The sequence below is a fragment of the Alligator mississippiensis genome, chromosome 3 (assembly GCF_030867095.1).
Source record: "Alligator mississippiensis isolate rAllMis1 chromosome 3, rAllMis1, whole genome shotgun sequence".
Taxonomy (NCBI): domain Eukaryota; kingdom Metazoa; phylum Chordata; order Crocodylia; family Alligatoridae; genus Alligator; species Alligator mississippiensis.
In genome coordinates this window covers 238,417,921-238,441,024 of record NC_081826.1, presented here as the reverse complement: position 1 = coordinate 238,441,024, position 23,104 = coordinate 238,417,921, and the positions used below count along the sequence as shown (strand labels likewise).

At 41.0% G+C, this 23,104-nt stretch overlaps 1 protein-coding gene across 3 annotated transcripts in view; it reads right to left on the bottom strand.

Moving 5' to 3' along the window:
- Nucleotides 1-657: 657 nt before the first annotated feature.
- Nucleotides 658-23,104, bottom strand: part of ERAP1 (endoplasmic reticulum aminopeptidase 1) — a 30,213-nt gene continuing 7,766 nt past the window's right edge. For all 3 annotated transcript variants that reach the window (XM_059724997.1, XM_006261601.4, XM_019483808.2), the window contains exons 6-19: nucleotides 21,719-21,873; nucleotides 20,663-20,776; nucleotides 19,736-19,867; nucleotides 19,236-19,367; nucleotides 19,010-19,093; nucleotides 18,418-18,575; nucleotides 17,639-17,718; nucleotides 16,990-17,173; nucleotides 11,802-11,958; nucleotides 11,089-11,273; nucleotides 9,886-10,047; nucleotides 5,085-5,225; nucleotides 4,896-4,977; nucleotides 658-3,999 (exon numbers count right to left, since the gene is read on the bottom strand). In XM_059724997.1, the coding sequence (XP_059580980.1) occupies nucleotides 3,853-3,999; nucleotides 4,896-4,977; nucleotides 5,085-5,225; nucleotides 9,886-10,047; nucleotides 11,089-11,273; nucleotides 11,802-11,958; nucleotides 16,990-17,173; nucleotides 17,639-17,718; nucleotides 18,418-18,575; nucleotides 19,010-19,093; nucleotides 19,236-19,367; nucleotides 19,736-19,867; nucleotides 20,663-20,776; nucleotides 21,719-21,873 (1,913 nt within the window). In that variant the 3' untranslated portion in view covers nucleotides 658-3,852. The remainder of the gene's footprint in view (nucleotides 4,000-4,895; nucleotides 4,978-5,084; nucleotides 5,226-9,885; nucleotides 10,048-11,088; nucleotides 11,274-11,801; nucleotides 11,959-16,989; nucleotides 17,174-17,638; nucleotides 17,719-18,417; nucleotides 18,576-19,009; nucleotides 19,094-19,235; nucleotides 19,368-19,735; nucleotides 19,868-20,662; nucleotides 20,777-21,718; nucleotides 21,874-23,104) is intronic.

The following is a 23,104-nucleotide window of genomic DNA, read 5'->3' as shown; positions in this document are numbered from 1 at the left end:
CCTAATACCCGAGTAGTTAGGGAAAGTCTGTCTCAAGACTGAATATACAAAGATTATGCCATCACACTCTTGCTTGTTTTGTTTGTTAGCTTCCTTCCCAGTATGCTGACAGACGGTAAAATTCAGAGTCTGTGAAACAGGCCATGCTAGTTCTAGTTAGCAAACAGCATATCTACACACATGACATTAAAAACATATTTCATTTATCTTGGACTATTGGAAAAGCTGAACTATACTAAGTTTCTGTGGACAATATCTACTAGTGTCCAGAGAAACTTTCACTCTTCTGAGATCTAGAATTTAATATTTTTTTTTTTTTTCCTTTCTACCACTTGGTAACTTTCCAGGTTGGAGACTTTTTTAAATGTTAGTAAATGGGACAAAAGTAGGGCGAAAAACAAAACTGCTACATTATTGATATCACTGCAATACAGTGAAGAAAAATGTAAGATATTGAAAATTTTGGATTTCAAATTTTGAAAAAAATTGGTAAAATGGAAAACAGAAACAAATTAAAAAACACAAGTGAAATTGTTTTTTTCACTTGTTCTACAGAACATGTGTGTTTGGAGGTAAGCACTAGACCACAAGTCTCGCAGTTTTTTGAACCACATTCATTCCCATCTGACAATTACACAGAGTAACTAGTCCAACACGCATGGTGTAAACAACACATTTATTTTTCTGATAAATTTTTTACTTTGTACCATAATGTTTACCTATGACAACTCTTTCAGTTTAAGAGCCTGGTGTTTTAGAAGTTCCACACATTTACATACACATTTAAAAATACTGAAAATTACACCCAAGAGTCAAATAATTTGTTTCCAAATCATAACAAATACATTTCTTGTTACTCTTTTATATAATTATGTACAGCAGTAAGATTAAAAATAGATACAGAGTACATTCACAACTCCCATTCCTGTAAATAACCAATGAGGAGAACATTTCTTACAGTAAATGAAAGATTCAATAATTGATAAAAAAAAGAGGACTATTTTTTTCAAACATTCTAAAAAAAAGCTTCAAATCTGTGTTGGAAGAGCTTAAAACTCCTTTCAATCATTAATGATAAAAGCCTCAACTTCTCAGTGAGGTAGGTATTATTATTATTTCTATTTTACAGATAGGGGACTAAGGCACAGATGTATAGACTTTTATCATTATGTTAAAAATCAGACATCTGTCTGAAGTTTTTGTTTCTATTTCAGTTTGTGCATATAACAGTGGTTTACATATGAAGAGCTTCACCATTTCCCCTGATATGCAAAAGATCCACACAACAGGAGAGAAGAAAAATTAGTAATATTACTGTAGATGCTATCAGATCAAATTCATGTCCCTTTCAAGTGACTCTACTAATTTTCCACACAACTTACTGTGAAAGAGCCTGGAATAAAATCCACTATGAATTAATATTTTTCTCTAGCCCCAACCCAATGTTCGTCCTTATCTTCCTTTTTTTAAATGTTTTTAATAGAAAAAAAATACTCCAATTACATTAAAAAATCAAAATAAGTTTATTCACATTTTAGATTTGTAAATCTTCTGCAAACATTGTTTTTAAGTTGCAATTCTGCAACCAGGCAAAAATTAAAAAGCACACTTATTAGTGAAAAGCTACCAATTACAACAAAAAAAAGAAATCACTGATGTTAGTGACTTAAAATAGTATTTGATACTTTTCAACTGTGGTACCCAGAAGCTTGTCTAAGTCTATCCCAGCTATGCTGCTAGTCCAGCAAAAGATATCACTCAAAAAAATCCGTGCCTCCTTTCACATTCAAAACATTTTCTCCAATTTGTTAGCCACAAAATATTACAAAGATTTTAATATACTAGGGAGTAGGTATTTTACTTAAGTCTAGTATGATGGTACAGGAAAGCTTGCTCTGAAGGTCAAGTGTTAATATGATGATAAAAAGAGGAAAATAGGGAAGGAAAAATGAATGCATAACTGCAGTGGAACACATTTTACTTTCGAGGTGTTCCACTTATACCCTAACTCTCTAACTCCCCATCAAGCTCCATAGAATTAAATACCAAAATGAGGTGCATTATGAAAAAAAAATTATCTTAAGACTGAGTGCACTCAATCATAAGAGAATTGGGACTGAGATTCATCGTACATTGAGTGAAGGAGAACATGAGGTGAGTTAGAAGTTTCCATGCGATAAGTTCCAATAATCTGTTTGCCCTGAAATACTCTCTGAAAGTTGTAATCAGAACGAGCAAATTCATTGTTAAATTCCAGACCATCTAATACATATGGTTTGATAGTTATGTAAAGGGTACATATGGTCAGCAGGTTCCCTTTCTGTAAAGGTTTGGGTGGGGATGTGCTACTGCAGAGCTATCCAGCTGGCAGCCTGCAGGTCACGTCTGACCCATATAGGGTTAACATGTAGCCCCCAGAATCCCACCTGGCCATCGAAGCTCCTATGGCTCCGGGTGTGGTGGCAGCAGCTGGGGTCTCTGGGACAGGATGGCATGGCAAGAGGTCTCCTGAGCTTGCTGCCCACATCACAGCCAATGGGAGGGTTTGAGAAGGGGTCTAGTGCTTCTCATGCAGCAGCAGCTGGAGGGAAGGGGGAATAGCCTGCACAGTAGTGGCAGAAGGGGTATCACATGGCAGCAAGGTAAGGAGACTGCCCATGTGGTGGTAGCAGCAGGGGGCTCATGCAGCAGCAGTGGAAGAATGATCACCAGCATGGCAGAGGGGGTCATGCTTCTTACAAGCCAGTGAGGGGAAGGGAAAAGAAACCCAAGCATGGTGGTGGCAGCAGGGGACTCATGCTGCTTGGGTGGCAGGGATGGGCTGCACATAGTGAGATGCTGGGGAGCCAGTGCAACTTGCATACTGTGCAGCCAAGGACATGTGACTTCTTGTGTAGCATGCAGCCCCTGGGCTCTGATGTTGGACAGACTTGTTATTGCATTAAAAACATAGATTGGGGGTCCAATCCAGGCCCGACTGGAATCTAATAACAAAAGACCAAAATACAACAAAACACCTCCCTCTTCCCCATCCCTCACAACCCAGCCAAAATAATACCATATTTACTCAAAATACAGGACAAGGTTGTTTTCCCCGAGTCAGCATAGGGGAAAAAAGCTCTTCATCTCACATTTGCATACAAAAAACACTTTAATATATAGACAATGTATATAATGAACTATTGCCAAAAGCAGCATGTGTTCAGTAATGGAAACCAACTATGAAGTTGATTAAATGAAGCCAGTACTGAGCATGGCTATAAAACACATTGCTCACATTGGACAAACATGTTAGGAACCTCTCACAATTTTTTTTAGCCCACCTGAATAAGATATATGGTAGTGCCCATTACTGTGCAGTCCCCCTCAGTGCCAGCTCCATTTCAAGTCAGGTAAGGTAAATTGCATGAATTCTGGATGAACTAAGCCTATGCATACCCATAATAATTTGTCTATATGCACATTACTATAGGCATGCTTATTTCAAGGCCAGTGTTTTCAAATTTACCTCCCACTTCTATGTGCTCAGGGAGATCAGGGTCTGACAATAAGGAAGTGGGGAAGGAGCTGCAGAAGAAAGCTGGGGGGCAGCAAAGGGCAAGGGAGTGATCCCCCTATATTTATTTTTCCTGCTGGAAGGGGGACAAATTAAAGGCAAACATTCAATAATTAGATTCTATACCTGGAAAATTATAACAAAGGGGTCATCTTCTATTTGAGTAAATAAAGTATTAGGCTTAGGTTATCTCTGTCTCAAGTGACAAATTAAAAAAAAAACTGAGCTCTTTGTTTTTTCAGATATTCACATTATGTCAGTGTTGTTTTCAACAACTGGGAGCCAAAATCAGTCATTTATATTTTGTTGTTTTGTAGCCATAGTTTGATTTGCTCAAAGTTTATATCCATCCATCGTATATTTTCTTCAATTATTTCTATTGCTTGTTGGATACAACGGAGATGTGAACTTTTTTCATCCAGAGAACTGAAGAATTCTTTCACCTACCAAGTAAACAGTTCATGATTAAGAGGCAGCAGTGGCTGGTAATTAATTGCACTAGATGAGCAGAAAGGAATTCCAGATTTGAAACCTGATCCTGACTTGCTGAAGGCAAAGGGTTTTTTTTTCCCCCTGTCTACCTTTCAAATTGGGTTTCAAGAGAGGTTCCCAAAAACAGGTTGTAAAAATACAATTTTTTATACAATTTCAGTAACAATGAAAAAGTATAACTTTTTAGCATAGTTCCATGTATTCTTTAGTCTGATATTAAGTATAGTTAATTTTTCTGCATCCACATATTCCATATACCAAAGAATTTCATACTGACAACAAATACTATCATAAAAACTTCCAGGAACTCCTATGGAAGTTTTCAAAACTGTATATGGAGCAACTGGTTTCTGATGCTGATGAAAGGGACTGTGCAATATGCAGCTAAATATTACTGCATCTCACCTCCATGACTGGGGAGAGCAGTGCTCATGTGTCATTTCTTTATCATCTCTAATATCAGTGATGAGGCTTGGCTCAAAGTATAAGCAGTAATAGGTTTACAACATGTTCACAAATTCCCTGACAAATATTACTCCTATGTTACATATGAAGGTGTACAGCTAAGAAAGTATGGAACAGCTCAGAGGAAGACCCAGGTACTGTGTTTCTTGCCTTGGTCACAAGGCCATCTTTTCAACTTGCTATTTTGACACATGGTTATCTATGGAAGGAGCCTACAGCAATCAAAGTCTCCACCTGCCAGGAGAGCTACAGGTACCACTCCCATGCTTTATAATTTCTCATGTTTTTCTGATTCTAAGGTTTAATTCTAGGCTGCAGTTTCAGTAAACTGTTACTACCTACTGAACACAGAAGGCACCATCTGAAGAAAGGATTTGTTTACCTGTGCAAGCTGTTCTCTTGTAGAGTATTGGTTTGTCACTCCAATTACCATCCCTGCTATGGAGTGCGAGCCAAGTTCAAACCTAGCAAAAACAGCCACTAAGATTTATCAAACATTCTGTTTACAACAGAGATAATTTAAAAATGTCAGTGAGGTAAAATGAGAAATAGACCAATCTGTGCTACTTACTTTTGTGCAAGCTTATTCCAATTTTCCTTCAGAAACTTCCAAGCTAGGTGATAACCAGATGGGTTCTTGGCAACAAACACCACGATATGTGGAAGATCCTGGGTTTTTACTATATCACCCAACAAACCTTGATCCATTAACCTAAAAACAATGTTTAAGGACAGAAAAAGTGGATGGATCCTCTTCCTTCGTGCCCCACTCCTCTTCCTCCCTGCCACCCTTTGTGATTTAATTTTAAGGCTAAGATAGAGGTAAGTTACAAAAGGAGTTTTTTTCAGAATCATGACTAGGGTGGAGTAGAATTATATTAGATCCTTAGATGCATAAGTGCTATCAAATGCCTAGTAGGTGAGAGAGGATTTGGTCCACATGTTTAAACAAAATATTTCTGGATCAGTTCTACACCTTTCCTTCCCATAAAGTTCATAACGATAGCTTTTAAGATCTCCTTTTCATAAAAGAGGGTAAAATCAACTTTGTATTTCTATAGCATCTCTCATTCCAGGATTTCAGAATTTATGTAAACCCCACAAGTCCCCTTAAGTATGTATAGGTATATCTGCATCTTCCACAGATAAGAGGCAGAGGTAGTCTTGTTCAGGACTGAAGATGCTAGACACTACTGAAATAATAAATAATATCTGTACACATTACTAAAGCATCTCTTAGTACTGTCTAAGCTAAATCAAAGTTATCCAAAACTGCAATGAGTCAGATGGAGAAATTTAGATCACAAGGCCAGAAGGGACCAATAGGGTCATCAATAGGGTGACTTGCTACGTAACACAGAACTCAAGACTTCCCTGAATGAATTCTGAGAATTATCACAGTAACACTTCTGGTTCTTCCATTTGTAGCTCCTATGATGTTAATAGGAGGTAGGCCAGCATAAGAAAAAACAGCTATGCATCAGCTGTGTTTGGAGCCTTCTCAAAAAAAAAACAAAAAAAACTCAACAAGGCTGACAAATGATATTTCTGTATTTTGTACTTAATAGTAATTAGATTAAAAAAAAAAAAAGATAAGACTGTACTGGGAGCAGAAGCTAGAATCCAAAGCTAAACTCCATCTGATTGTTTTCCTATGCATCTTCCTCCCTTGGTTGTAAGCATCAGTACAAGGGATGGACAGTTTTCAAGGCTCTGTATAGAATTTCCTAGATACAGGAGCCTAGAAGCTGGATGTCCCATTTTTGGTCAGGTATCCTACCCACTAGGCTACTGGGCTAAAAGGTGGGTGGAACAGGCTCACCACAGAACTTAAAGTGACTGTAACTGATCCCTTCTGAGCATCCTCAGAAAGGATACCACTAGTAGCACAGATGGACATGGATTCTAAAAACACACTCCTAGCCACCATGGATGTTACCAGCCTATATACCAACATCCCACACCAGGATGGCATCCAAGCCTGCCTTACATATCTACAGGAACAAGATTACAACTCAGAATACAGGCCCAAAGATATCACTGACCTTATACACTTCATCCTCACACAAAACAATTTCACTTTTAATAATCAACACTTCCTCCAGATGATGGGAACAGCTATGGGCACTAAAATGGGCCCACAGTATGCCAACCTTTTTATAAGCCACCTGGAAGAAGACTTCCTCAAGAACTGCACCATCAAACCCTTGCTATACTTAAGATACATCGATGACATCATCATTTGGACTGAAAACCTACAGTCTCCGATTGAGTTCCATCAGAAATTCAACAATCACCATCCCTCCATCCAGCTTTCTCTAGAATACTCCAGCACCAGCACCTCCTTTTTAGACACAATGATCAGTATCCAGAAGGGTAAAATACAGACCACAGTATACAAGAAACCCACAGACCAACATACATATCTGCACAGAACCAGCAATCACCCTAAACACACCAAAAAAGCTGTGATATACAGCCAAGCCCTCAGATACCACCGCATCTGTACTGAAGAGAACACCCGGGATTGCCACCTCACCAATCTTAAAAAGGCTTTCACCCAGCAAGGACACTCCTCCAGAGAGGTAGATCGCATGTTTGAAAGAGCCACCTGGATACCACGTGAAGAACTGCTGCAGTACAGAAGAAAAACACCCACAAATCGCACACCGCTGGTTATGACGTATCACCCATCCCTTGAACCTGTATGGAAAATCCTCAAAAAATTGCAACCCATACTAGAAAGAGACCCTATTCTTAAAAAGATCTTCCCAGAGCCACCCATCCTAGCCTTCAAACAAGCACCGAACCTCGCCAACCTCATCACCAGAAGCAAACTTCCTCAAGCCCAGAACACACCAAAAGGATCCAGACCGTGCCATGACAAGAAATGCAAAACCTGCCAACACATCTCCACCACCCCCACAATTACTACACCCCACAACAGAGCCATCAGCATCCCAGGATCTTACAGCTGCACCTCCAGAAATGTGATATACCTCATCCAATGCACCAAATGCCCTGATGGAAAATATGTAGGAGAGACCAAACAACAACTGTGCACCAGAATGAACGCACACCGGAAATCCATCAAAGACAGAAATACCCAATTACCAGTGGGGGCACATTTCTCACAGGAGGGCCACTCTCTCTCCAATCTCTCAGTCCTGATCCTCAAGGGAAACTTACACAACACATCCCAGAGACAAGCCTATGAGCTCCATTTCATCAACCTCCTGGATACCAGAGATCATGGACTAAACATAGTGTGACAGGGGGCCTCCTGGGGAGGAACTCTGTGGCCTGCCCACCTGTCACTGTGACAGGGGGCCGAGCTCTTCGTGGTCCGCCCATCTGTCTCTGGGCAACTGCCCGCCTATCTCGCCCGCCATGCCTTTGATGATAATTGATTCAATCCGATGTCAATTAAGTGGGAGGCTACCCATTGTAATGCCCCGATGCCAGGGGGCGCTCTGCGGCTCTGACCTCCCCTAATACCGCAGTCCAAGCCTCGCAGATGGCATCATGGTGTTCACATCGTCACCGGCCCCACACTGGGCCCCCAGAATCATCCACACAGGACCCCTCTATGATCCTCTCCAATCAGGCGGCCTCTCCGCCGTCATCCGGACTACCTAGCCCTCTGAAGCCATTTTCCCCTCTTGGGTGTGGTCCCCCTGGGACCTTCGGCCACTTGCCCTGGCCCATCTCCAGGCCAGTCGGGATCCCAGGCCCCCAGCTCTTGGGCGTCCCTCGCGGTGGGCCCCTGGCCCTTTAGACTCTCATAGTCCTGGCCCCAACTTGGGCCAGTCGAGGGTACTCTCCCTTCGGGCTGGGTCTCTCTAGCCCCTCACTCGCATCCTCAGGCCTCACCGTGCCACTACTCCCTTTCTCCTAGGGGCAACCGTGGCACCACGCCATGTACTCATTCACGCTCTCGCGCTCCGCCCTCTCTGGGCCCCTCACAACACTGGCCCACTGGGCCCCACAACAAACACATGGGTAACCCACCCAGTGGTGGTGGGAGCTAGGGGTTAAGGCGCCCCGGCCCGCCTTTCACTGGGGTGGTAACTGGCCTGGCATTTCCTGGGGGCTCCCGTGCCACTGAGAGCCCCACCAGGCCACCCACTCCTGGCAGGGTGCAGTTTCAGGTCATGCCCAGGACCAGGAGCCTCCTTACCTCCGGGTCATTCACAGCAGCCCTACGGCCAGGCAATGTTGCTGCCTGGCCTCCTGCAGCCAAACTGCCCTGTTTAAATAGGCAGCCGCTGTCTCCAAAATGGCTGCCCTAATCAGGCACCTGGAGGCTGCCAGCTCCAGGCCCTTAAAGTGGCAGACACACCCTGTGCTCTGCCACACACCTCCCCCCTTTAATTATCACTGCCCACTCATACTGGTGTTCCTCGTCGCTGCCCCCTCACACTGGGGCTCTGCCCGCTCACACTGGGGTTCTACGTCGCTTGGGGCTCTACGTTGCTGCCCCCCCCTGAAGCCATCTTCCCCTCTCGGGCGTGGTCCCTCTGGGACCTTCGGCACCTAGCCCTGGCCCACCTCCAGGCCAGTCGGGACCCCAGGCCCCCGGCTCTTGGGCGTCCCTCGCGGTGGGCCCCCGGCCCTTTTGACTCTCCAAGTCCTGGCCCCAGCTTGGGCCAGTCGAGGGTACTCTCTCCTCGGGCTGGGTCTCTAGCCCCTCATTCTATCCCCTTGGGCTCGCCGCGCTGCTATCCCCTCTCCACCGGGACAACCGCAGCGCCACACCCCCTCACTCTCCGTGGGCTCATCACATCCTCACTGGGGGGTTCTCACCACTGCCCCACCTCTGGGGCCTCATCACCGCCCCATTCCTGGGGCCGGGGTCCCTATACCCCGCATGCAACCCACCGGTTGCACCTAGATATTGGATTTTTGATACATTATAATCTGCCTGGCAACTGACTCCCCAGCCCAGCCCCTGGCTTCTTTACTTTTCATTCCATCCAGGAAGAGCACACACTAACTGCTGAAACTTCCTTAGCCTGATGAAGGGTTTTTGAACCTGAAAGCTTGCTTAATAACTATTCTCCAACTATTTGGGTTGGTCTAATAAAAGATATCAAATTCACCCAAGGAACCTTGTCTGCCTCTTACACATCTACATTTAGACATGTAAAATAGAACTTGGACAACGTGATGTCTAGTTCTAGAAGCATATCTTTAAGCACCATTTCCCCTTACAATTTTCTCTGGAAAATTGTTTATAATTCTGTGACTTTTAAAGAAGCTAAAAAAAAGTGACTGCCCAAAACTACAGTTTAACTTTCACTTTTAGTTTCTGCCCCAACTTCTGTATTCCCATTTTGCACGCTTCCCTCCAAAAGGAGTAAATTACTCACCACTGAAGTTTTTCTTTATTTCTGCTAATACTGAGAGCAACTTCAATCTCGTTTTTCTCAGTGTTGAATGAAGGCAGCCTGTATTTACTAAAGAGGAAGTCCCAACCTTCAACTGTCTGTGCTCCAACAGTATACACTGCTGCCTTAACATCATTGGGTAAACTGCAACAAAATTAGACTTCAGGTTATGCTCTGGGTCATGTTTCTATTCTATACATAAATACCTGGTACATTGTTACAGCACTGTGACACATTTGGAGTCCTTATGAGTCTCAAATTGGTTAAAAAAAGAAAAAAGAAAAAAATAGCAAAGACTAAGGCACACTAGTTTCTCTTTTACAGCCCCTACTTAAGTGTTCTTAAAAGGATGCCACAATAGGAGCTTGTCCTTATTCCACTTCAGTAACATTCTTATGCTTTAACAATATGACTCAGGCCAGGGGTTCGCAACCTACAGCCCATGGGCCAGATCCAGCCCACTGAGCCATTGGATCCAGCTTGTGGATATGGGACTTCACTGGTCTTTGGAGGTGAAGAGCTTCAGCTGCTCTCTCCATGCTGTCATAGGGAGAAGTGTGGGGAGAAGTGATACCACCATGGCTTGGCCAACAGGCCCTCTTAAATTGGTTAAGATAATTTTACAAACTGGGATCATGTCCTTCCTTGTTTTGCTATTTCTGTATATTTCTGAAACTGGAAAGATCTCAAATGTCAATGTGGTCTCCTGGTTTTTCCAGAACACCTGCTGAGTGGTAATGTGTGAGTGTGTTTATTGGGAGCCCTGGCATTAATCGAAAAGGTGGGGAAAACCTTAAACAAAGATAGCTTTTATGCAAAATATTTATAATTATAGGTGACCTGGCTTTAGGGTGGGAGAGTCTGGAAAGGCTTTCAAACTGCTTTCCTTCTGCTTGCAAAATACCTTTAATAAATAAAGTTGTGATGAAAGGCTGTGAGAGGTAATATTTAGGTCAGTGAAAGGACTGAAGTTAGGCAAATGCTTTATTAGAAGATAGTGTAAATTGACACCTTATAAACTAACCAAGTATAGATAAATAGATAGCACAAGCTTTTGTGGGCTGCAGCTCATTTAAATCACATGCTGAAAAATGCTTTATTGCTAGATCAGTTCACTCAACAGAAATAAGAATGTGAAAACATTAATTTGCTTTCATCTCTATTGAATTTACTATAAAAACAGACCGTAAAGTTCCATCAGATTCCTTCCACTTCATAAAATATTCTTCTGCTTTGTCCACACATGGTTGGTATTTGCGTGCACAAGCAAACAGGAGGAGGGAATTACGAAGCAATCGTTCAGAGACTGAGCCTTCATCATTCCAGGACTGTTTATCAATTAGATTTTTAAATATGTTGACTATGTACTCCTACAGAAATGAGTAGAAATGAGTAACATAAAGAGTACAGAAATGAGTACATAAAGAGTTTGTTAACACAACTGGATATTTCTCTTCTGTCAAACTTTATTACTATTGGTACCAATAAATTAAATTAACATTTAGAACAAAAATAATTTTAATCTCCCTTTGAAAATAATTTCATGCTCCAAATTTTTCTAAATTTTATCTAAAACTAATTAATTAGCTGTTCAATTCTGTTTATCTAAAAACTGGGAGGGAGGGGGGAGTGGGTTGTCCCTCTGCAATCTTCAGTTCTTTGGATGTTTCAGTTTTGAACATAATGGAGTGACATTGTCAATGTATTTAACAAACTGATCCTGCAAGCAGACCTGTCTGGGTGGGCCCCAACTCTAGCCCCACTAGCTTCAGTTGTATAAGCTTGCAGACTGGCTTCCTTTATAAAAGTTGACTTCACTTGATAACTAGACTTCCAATAACCTTTTTTGTAAAAGGTGTGTTTATAGGCTACAAGCCACCATTTGTGGTTTAGCTTACCTTTAACTGGTTTTCTACATCATCCATGTCCCTCTTCTCCATGAGCTTATATATAGGAATCAGCTCATTCATACCTTGGAATACAGGCATAATTTGGGATTCGTGGTTTAAGTACAAAGTTAAATCAAGAGCTTTGGAAATCGACAGTTTTCCAATGCTAAAAAGAAAATGAGAATGTGTGACTGAAGTCAAATTAAATAACCTAATTTCTGCTTGACTTTTGAGAATGCTACAATTATTGTAACACAAATGGAAAAGCCTTAAATAAATTCTTGAACCCTGTCCAATGTCCATCTCCTTGTAAGTTAAATGTTACTGACCTGCCACTTAAGCTAGGTATGCCATTAACAATCATTACAGCAGGAGCTGCAGATTTATTTGAACAAAGAAATAAGCTGAAAGAGAAAAGGACTAGATAAAAAGCTCCATCTTTACTTTCCATTGCTAAGTCCATTCTACAAACATCAAATCTGGCACTCCCTCAGCATCCACTCCCTCTGTTCCTATTCTGGAGAGAATCTCTGGTTGAAATCCTAAACTGAGCTGACTTTCTCCATTACAAATTTGTTCTCACTCTCTCTTCAGTTCTGTCATCTTCCTAGTTAAACAGATGAACTTCTCTAATGTAACTGAATGCCACGCCTGCAATTCCAATGGCTTCTTCACCACCAGTGATCCACCTTTCCTTCTGCCTCTACTTGTTTCTTAGCACAGCACTTCTCCAATTCCTTACAAGAAAAAAAGCGATGAAATACATGATATTTGTCGTCTTGTGAGATTGTCTTCCATTCTCCTACAATTATCCTCTGACCCACAGATGCATATTTCTCAGTTCTCCTTCCTCTAACCTAACTTCCTACCTTGCTCCAGGGGCTCTCTCATCTCCTGATCTTCTTTGTGCCATCTCTTCTCCTCCTCCACCTCTCACAACAGTCAGAGTATCTCCCATTTTTAAAAACAAACAAAAAAAACTCTCGACTCCACTTGCCTTTCCAACTTCTACCCTCTCTCTCATCTGTCTTGAAACTTATTGAACACTATTAAGCATCACTGGGCTTGTCTACACAAGCTGTCAATTATTGTAAGAAATGCAAAAGCCTTAAATTCTTGAACCCTGTCCAATGTCCATTTCCTTGTAAGTTATATGTTATCAACCTGCCACTTAAGCTAGGCATGCCATTAACAATCACTACAGCAGGAGCTGCAGATTTATTTGAACAAAGAAATAAGCTGAAAGAAAAAGGACTAGATAAAAAGCTACTTTGGGTAAGTCCATTCTACAAACATTCTACAGTACTGTGCAGTAGTGTCCCAACATGGTTGTCTAGTGACGCTTACTGTGCAGTAGCTTGTTACTACTGATCAGTAGCATCATGTCACGGTTTGTGCCTGGCAGCACTACTGCACAGTAATAATGAGCTACTGCGCAGTAAGCATCTCGTGTAGACGCGGCCACTGTTTATCAACTGCATCTTTTTGATCCAACTTCAGCCCTTTGCATTCACTGGAACCTGCTCTTGCCAAAGTCTCGACAGTGATCTCTCAGCCAAATTTAAAAACCATTCTCATCCTCTTTAATCTGCAACAGTCAACCATGCTCCTCCTCTTGAAGTATGACCCTTTCATTGTTCTCCTTTTTAGCTATAGTCTTTCCTTCAACATATCCTTCATGGTCTTCATTTCATACTCCCTACTCCTACCCCTTTTTGTGGTGTTTCATAGGACCCTACACCTTATCTCTGGGCAACTTCATCTACAAAACACACATTTAACTACCACCTCAGATGACTCATAGATCCACTTCTCTACCCCAGACCTGTCCTTCTGTCCAGATTAAAATCTCTGCCTCTATATCTGACATCTTGTTGATCACTATCACCTCAACACAGCTAAAACAGAATTATTAATTACCTCCCTAACACCACCTCCTTTCCCTATTACTGTGAGTATAACCCTTCTGTGCTCTACTTTGCTAGTGATCTGTCCATCCTCTATTCAAATATCTTTCTAGTTTGCATGCCCAGGCTCTCTTAAGTTTACCAGACTGTCTACCTAACAGGTCTAAGATACAGTCCTGCCTCTGTATCAAGACAGCAAAAACATGCATTCTTTCATCATCTCCGATACAGGAAGAGTTAGATAATCTTGTAGTATGGAGTGCTACAAATTACATGAATGTTTAACAGTATGAAGTGTGAAGTCAAGCACATAGGGACCAATAACCAGGAACTCACCTGTAAGATAGAGATGAAATGACTTAAGACGACTGTGGAAGGGGGGAGGGGAGCTATGTGTGTTAGTTGATTGTAGGAGGACCATGAACTGCCAGTGCAATACAACTGTGAAAAACTCAATGAAATCTTAAGGTGTATGCACAGAGACAAGGCACTAGGAATATTGTATAAGACGTTGGTGAGACTCCATTTAAATTACTTGGGTCACCCAAGTTTAAAAAAGATTAATTTAAACTGGAATGGGTTCAAAGAAGGACCTCTAAGATGGTTAAAGAAATGGACCTCTTCCTCTGAAAAAGATTAAAGAAGCTTGGCTTGTTTTGTTTAGCATGTAGCAAACAACGTTACAAGCTATGGGCAGGAAGAACCCAGCTCCAATCTGATATGGACCAGGGGGCTTTGACAGCATGTTGGCAACAGGGGGCTCTGCCTACACCCATGCCAGGACCTGGCAACTGGGAGCTCCATCTATGCCACCACCTCTACTTCTCTCCACCCCCAGCTGCAGCCAAAGTGCAGCTTCCAGGCAGCACGGAACTGAGCTGGGGTGGCAGCTGGAAGCTGTGTCCACACTGTGGCCACTTCTCACCACCCCACACCTTGGTGCTGCAGAGAGGGTGGATGCAGCTGGAAGCTGCACCCATGCCACAGCCGAGTGGGGGGAGGAGCGGCAAGAAGAAGGGATGGTGACACAGGTGCAGCACCCAACTGCCCAGCCCCCAAACAGCTCCTGCAGCTTAGACCTGATATGGGCATAGGAATTGGCAGAAGCCCAATGATTTGGCAAGCTGGATCATTTTCTCTTCATGCTGTCCCATTTGTCTGTATCCCTCTGTCATTTCTTTTACATTTGTTTCTCTGGGACAGGGACTATATATTTGAGCAGCATATTAGTACAATGGGGACCTAATTCATGATTTGGGGTCCTAGATTCTACTTCTATTACAACTACTAATAAAATGACTGAGATCTATCTGGCATCATGGGAGAAATGTTTGGTGATTTCTTGCTGTACGAGTGGCAGTTCATTTTTTTCCCCGTGTATTGAACTGTACTTTTAAGGAGGCCCAGAATGTTATGTAATATAAAGGTTTTGGGAACTGAGACCCTGAGTGAAGAAGTCTGCCATGCACCTTGTCCACTGTTGGTTACTGAACCACACATTCTGAGGCAAGCAATGCAGAATGGGGCAGGTGGAAAGGGCATATTTCACCACCCATATACTATCCCTCCTACTCAGCAGCAGTGACAAGAAATGGGAATACAGATTCCATGTTCTCCCATCCCAAATATATGTGTGTGTGTGCTAGACTGAGCACAAAGAAGAGGCTTTTTAGCTCTACTGCAAACCAGGATGGGGAGCTGGGAGTGCTACTGAGCTTTATTGTTCCAACAGGAATGCACTCAGAGTGGAAACTCCTCTTTCCTCAACTTAAGTCAGGGACAGGTTTAATAAGGTTGGCTTGTCTGTTGGGCCATGCTTGGCTATATTCAAAACAAAAGTAGGGCTAGATATATGTATATCTTTGAGTGTTTATAAATGGGGGTATGGCAGGAGTGGGCAAAGTGGCAGATCTGGCCAGTGGCCAGACTCCATATCCCAGTAGCCCCTGCCTGCGCCACTGTGGCCGGTTTCTAGAGATCCCAGCAGCAGTGGGGCCGTGACAACACAGGGCTAGGGTTTCCGTGGAGCTGGCATCAGCAATACTGGCAGGGCTTGTGGGTGGGTGGGAAGCTGCTGCAGGGTTGGGGCTGGGATCTTGTGGTGGTGACAATGTGGTCCAGAGCCAGGGCAGAGCCATGATCTGCTGCCTGCACACCCCTGCCCGGGGCATGTGGGCAGCGGATTGCGGCTCTGCCCCTGCAGACCACGCTATCACCATTGCAAGATCCCAGCCCCAACCCTGGAGCAGCTTCCAACCCAGCCGTGCGCCCTGCCAGTGCTGCTGGCACCAGTTTCCATAGAAACCCTGGCCTCACGCTGTAACAGCCCCATCGCAGCTGGGGTCTCCATAGAAACCAGCTGCAGCGATGTGGGCAGGGGCTGCCAGGAAATCAAGTCTGCTGTGGGCCCAATGTGGCCTGCGGGCCAGACTTTGCCTGCTCCTGGGTTGGTTATAGTATAGGCTATAATCATACTCTTTGTCCAGAAAACAGGGTAACTATGAAAAAGGTTAAAAAAAAATTCCAGATCTTAATAAATGTGAGTTTATGCACTTTACATGTTAGTACCTTGCCCTTATAGCATTTCTAACAGATGAAGTCTAGAATAGCTCTTGCACTTAACTAAAATCACTGTAGCATGTTTTGTGCTGTGAAAGTTTTTACAGCTCAGTGATCTTACTAGTAGATGTAAGTTATAGCAAAGTAATGTAAAATCAGAAACCATATAATTATTCCAATTTTGGAAGTATCTGTAGGTTGGAAAAGAGGATAAAGACTCAGAGTAAAAAATTCTTGAAGCCTTTTCGTGCCAAAGGTACCTTATCTAAAAAGGAGAGCATTCAGTATCTATAGAAGATACTACAGAAGAGTTGATGCACAAGGGCTCTCCCATGGCAAACTGAGCTGATGTGTTGGGTGGTAAGAAGTGAACTTAACTGTCCGTGAATCACTATATTAAGACTCACAATCTTGGATTCCGTTGTAAGCCTTGTTCTAAACCTTATTTTCAAAAGACAAGACCCACATGCTGCTGGCATCCATTGACTTACGTAATATCACAGACTGTTTCAATCACTATGTTCTCAGGGTTAATTTCAGTTCTCATTTATGTGGACTGGAATAACTCCACAGAAATCAATGGACTTACTTTGTTGCAACTGAGATCAGAATATGCCTCCTACTCTGTTAAGAAAATTTATTAAACATATATTAAGCAAATAATATTTTTTCTTCGGTGACTTGTGATAAAAATTGTATAGCTTGCCTTTTTCAGGCTTAGAGTGCCTTACCTCACAAGCTGGAATACATTGTTAATGAGACTTGCTCTATCATTGCTGCTAATTGCTGTGTGGTTTTCTTTTAAAATGCTAATCAGATTATCCCATCCATCATCTTCATAGTGCATAATGTAATATCCATTCATCCCCACATTGAATTTTATCCATTCCACTTCTTCAGGGAGGATGAGGACATCTATAAACAAAATAAATTAGAATGCAATTTTATCTTACTGATTCAAGTAATAAGATGATAATGCAAAGCCTGAAGAGTTCAGCATTTACAGTCCATTTCATACACTGAATTTTGACAAACTGTCCTATCACAATAGTTAATATTGGTCCTAGTTTATTTTTCAGTGATTTTAAGAAAGAAGCACTGTCATTTCTGAATACATAAAAATATATATGTCATAATAGAACTATCAACATTTCCAGTGCAATATCTCCATTTTTCAGAGAGTTTTAAATTTCATCTGGACAAGACCTAATGTTCTTCCATCATCCTTTAAAAAAATATTGAAATTAGATCTGGGATGACAGAAAGGGGCAAATATCTTGTACTGTCTATTCCATTCCACTCCCATAAATAAAACTGTAGCGATACAATGTCTAAAATTTGCAAGTTCTGAAGATGGTCTCTCTGATGGAAAGAAATTACCTGTTTTAGTTGTCAGCAAAAATCTTTGAACGGTGTCAGATTTACTGGTAATATATGTTAATGGAACATGCCACAAATACCTATTTCAAAGCAAAAACACTTATTTTAGTGAAAGGATATTTACGTGTGATAGCTACACCTAGTGAGGGACAACCTCTTAACCAAGTAGAGAGCTATTCTCTTATGTGGGGAACAAAAGGCTAGGTCAGTATTGCAGAAGTGTTACTGTGGTGTATAAGCTGGATACCAACAGCAGCAAAATTGGTGACCCATACTGCAAGCATGTATCCAGGAAGGCCTTCACAGCCTATGCTGAATTCTACTATGCCGCAGTGTCACTGCTACCGGTATTGAACCTGGATGGATTAAACCTGGCATGGGCATGTCTACTCGTGCAGCCATCTCGCCTCTGACTGCAACAGACATGGACAAAAACTGAAGACTGACTGACTCTGGGAGTACTTCTCTTTAGGATAGTAAAGGTAAGATTCCTGATACAGCGAGACTTCAGTACTCAAGTGGCTTATACAAGAATTCTATCTGACACAATGTTCTGTTCAAACCACAACTCCAAGGAAAGTTATTCCAGGGAGTGAAGATAAGACTGATATAAAATTATTAACTGTAAAATGAGAACACTTATATAGTTTTCAAATATGAAAAAATCAGAACCGAACTTTTGTTCCTTTAGGAACAACAAGAAAATGTGTTCTTATGTCATAGTCTATTGTTAGTTGATTTTTCTGGTGTGCAGAGTGTGCCCGGTTGTTTTTCATTACCCTGTTGGTGGAGAAGAATGAGATCCCTTCATATAATGTTCTTGCCGCAGATAGACATTCTTTCCTTTTGCCATGACAGTTATTAATGGAAAACCCTTTTGTAATGTCCAAGTGTTCATCATTGTCCCAACCTCAAGGGTCTCTCTTCTTGTCCAGTGCTGTTTTTATCGCACAGAAACAAAACACGTAAGAAGATGAAAGGGAGGATAAAACAAAGTCACAAAGAAACTGAGATAAAGGAATGTAACTTTACAATGGCTATCGACCATGATGATGGGAAAAAACAAGTTTATAGAGCCTGTGAGGTCCGGACTTGGAATGGAGTATTATGGTATCTTCATTTTATGGCAGACAGGCTGACATTTTGATGGTTATGATTAGTACCAGTAAGAGCAATATCTGTGCACCAAATAGTATTGGGTCACTAGGAGACAGGCTGTTGTTGATGCTTTGTTTTTTGTATAACCTGATATTCTCAGTTATAGGCCTGAAGTGCTCAGTATACCAATTTTAAAAATAATTAAACAAAAGAATTAAATGTTAGCATTGTATCATGCTTATACTTAGCAATAGATAGAAAATATGTGCTTACCGAACTTGAAGATGTCTGCTGGTTTCTGGTGCAAAAACCGTCACTTTGAAGTTGGCTTTCATGGGTGCCATCTACAGGACAAATCTGAAAAACATTTTATAATTTTTCCTTCATTTCACAATTACAGATAACCACTCATAACAATTCTCCTCAGTAATATATTAAGTTAGATGGTGGTTATTTATAATGGGGAATTTAAATACAGAATAATACAAGAAATACTTGCATTTGTCAGACTATTCCACAAATCTTCATTTTTTGTATTCCGATAGCTGTAATTCCGGAGATATTGTACAATACCAGCTTTAAACACATCTGCAGTCAGGTAATTCCACAGCATGTTCAGAATACAAGCTCCCTATAAAAAGAAAAAAATCTTTACAAAACTAGTGTTTAGATTATAAAATCTGATGTTTTAACATTTAGAAAACCTTTATTATTAATATCATTAGCAATTAATTTTCTATATTTATGGTACTGTCTGATTAAAGCATCCCCTATCTTAACCCTATATATTAAAATATTACGTCCATTTTCACTATCATTGCCTGTAAGAGTTTCACAAGTCAAGTAGCCAAAATAGTTCAAGTCATACTGGTCCCACTGAATTCAATGAGCATTTTGCCAGCGACTGCAATGGTGCCAAAGATTCTATCTTTAAGCAAGAATCATGAGAAACAAATTCACAACTGTAAAAATAAAACAAAAAATAGGCATGGATTTTACCTTCTCATAGGAAACATCATCAAACATTTCTAGAATTTGAGCTGGATCTTCCACAGGAGTAGATATAGGATGTGAAGAATTCAATGCATCCACCTCCATGGCATCAAAACACTTGCCTAAAAAATAATCTTCCTAATAGGAGATAAATACTTTTATTAGTAAAGGATTATGTTGGAATGTTCAAGAAATCGTATGCAAGACAGATTTACATTTTATATTTCTTTTCGGTGGCTTTCAAAGAATATAAATGTACTCACCCTAACTCCAAATTTGCAATAAATGAAGAATCATATAACTAGAGAGGACCAATTTATTTAGGATGCTTTGATGTCGCATACTATCAGGTCTTGTATTGATTAAAATCTGCTCTATTAACTCCAAAAAGATACTCATGTGTTTTAAGGGTTTGAAGGCTGAGTGAACAACTGCAACCAAACTGCTTTATTTTAAAACACTGTTCAGCTACTTTAGAAACTGCAATCTATTACAAAGCTACTGCAATGTCCAACTGTCATACAGACTCCAATACACAGTTCAAATGACTACAGTGAAACTATTCATTTTGTACATGAGGCCTGAGCTCAAGACCAGTAAAGACACAAAAAAGATTGCCATTGATTTCAATAGATTTTAGATCAGGCCAGTAAGTCTTTATAAGATAAGGTGTAATCAACTCTGATCAGGCATTTAGAAAGGTCAAAGTCATTTAAAGCTATACAACATCATTGCTTTCAATATTATCCATAACTGGTTTTGAGAACATGAACTTGTATAAAACAACCCTTTCTATTCAAACCTTCAAAAATATTCATTTTTTAAATGGCTCAGAGGAAAAATCTTTTTGCTGCTTGCCACTGCAAATAAGTTACCCTCAACATTTTAAAAATATCATATAAAATAAATAAAAGAAAAATAATGAATACTTACAACTTTCAGTTCTGGATGGGTAACACTGACTGACACATATTCCATAAACTTTGCAAACCCTTCATTTAGCCAAAGATCATCCCACCATTCCATAGTAACTAGGTTTCCAAACCACTGGGAAAAAAAAATCATTTTTTTCAGATTAAAAGTATTTGGGGTATTATAAAAGGTAGTACCAACTTGTGCTTCAATGTATTAGTTCTCTCTACACCTTTAATATACAACTTTATAGTCATAGGAATGATGTCCAGCTGTCTGGCTTTTTCATATTTTATTCTTTTCTATTTATATAGCTAAAAAGTATTTATGATATAGAGCCCTCCGGGTCTATTCAGCCTGCCCAGGCTCCTCAGCTAGAGTCACTTCAGGCAGCACCATAATGAGGCAGCCTTATTCCCTTCTCCCAGGGGTCCATCCAGCCTGACTACCATGCATACCAGGTAAGTAATTTGACAGATGCCTGGTAAGGTTTTCTGTGCCCATGTCCACGATGCCATGACAACAAAATAATAGATAAGTGGCCTGGCCTGGTCACATTCCTGGCCAATCCTCCCCAAAAGAATTATCAATCATGTTGAAAAGACAGGAAGACATTAAGCCACAATAATCAGTAATAATAAGAAAAAAAAGAGATTCTCAGAAACTAATATATCCCTTCCAAGATGGTACAGGTTTTTGTTGTTGCTGCTGTTCAAAAAGGTTTTTGAGACGTCATAGGGCAGTGTGAAAAATCCTTTGCATGAGGGTGGCACCACATCTATGTACCAGTTCTATTTTGCCAGAGCAGAGTAAGTCCTTTGCTGACCTGTATATTCAACTGATACCTGAATTATCTCCCAGTAAGGTTTCTGGTTAATCTTTCATTATTCACACATTAACAGGCTAGGATTTAAAAATTCCTCATTCTTTGTTCACTGTCATTCTCAGCTGGAAGGCAAAGTAGAGCTGGGCAAAACAGAAGTTTAACAACTTGTTCTCAATGTACTAGGACGTTCTGTTTTTTCAGTGTATTGCCAATAAAACGAAAACATCCCATTTTGTTACCCATATTTGTACCTGGTGAGCTAGCTCATGGGCTATGATCATTGTAATCCAGAGTTTACTTGATGCTGAAGATTTTTCAGAGTCATATAACAAAGCAGATTCCCTGTATGTAGTCAATCCCCAATTTTCCATAGCACCAGACTGAAAATCAGGAATAGCAGCTAGGTCTAAAAAATATATATATATTATATTTATTATTAATAATTATCTTCTTAATATCTCTCATCTGCTTACTTTTGTTTGTTCTCCCTCCCTCCCTCCATCACATACATACCAGACTTTTTAAAGTTCTATATACTACAGTATCAAAAACTATAATTATATCAAAATAAATAGACAGCTTTCTGTAGTTAACAAGTGGAACTCTTTATCTAAGTTATGTAATGTAACAGACAAAAGGTATACTTTTAACTTGAAAGAGCCAAAGACTAATTGGCTCAACACAAGGTGCATGTCACAAAATCCACTGGAAGCAACAGAAGTATAGGATAAAAGTAGACATCCTCAGTATGCTATAACAGTAGCTCTTTACAGTACATCTTAATTTGCCCTGTATACATGCCCATAGTGTTTTGAATTACTTTTCTGTACATGTTTGATAATAGATATCATCTCAGCCTTTCTTTAATTCTACATTTCTTTTTTTAAAAATTTTAAATGTACTCTGGGACGCACGCTGTGTGGAGATATTGCTGTTTCTGAGATGAATATAGTGCTTGACCTTCAATCCAATATGATAAACCCAAACAGTGACAATATTTAAGCATGGTGGCCATGTTTCACTGTTTGAAAATGAAATTCACACAGTTGTGAAGAGATTGTGCAAAAACTGTACAAGCCCCAACACACACACCATGAAAACTCCCTGATAAAGATGCACAGAAATTCCTTGAACAGAATGGTAGCAAAGGTGGGTACATCTATACATGTGCTTTACTGCAGGGGTGACTAAGCCCTGCAATAAAGTATTGTCTACATGTGTGCCAGCATTAGGGCACAGTAAATTAATTAGAAGTGCATCGATATATTGGTTGCCTATCAGATCAGCACCAATAAAAGGGGAAATGACATTACTGGCTATCTCTATCGGCTTTTTTGTGACCACTGTAGATGATAATGTTTACCAATAATTATGCTTTCCAGCCAGGGCCCAGGACACCTGGGTTCCCTCTCCAGCCAGAGGCGCTGGATACCTGGGTTCCTTCAGAAAAGTGGGTTTCCGCTTGCAGGTGGGCAGCATTCTAGCCTGCAAGGGGTCCTGCTTGGGGCTGCCAGAAGTGAGACATAGGGAGCACCGCATGCATGTGTGCGGCCACATGCATGCGTGCGGCCACATGCATGCAAGTGGCCCAGAATACAGCCCGGCAGCATGGAGAACACCTTCCTGCAGGTAGGTCT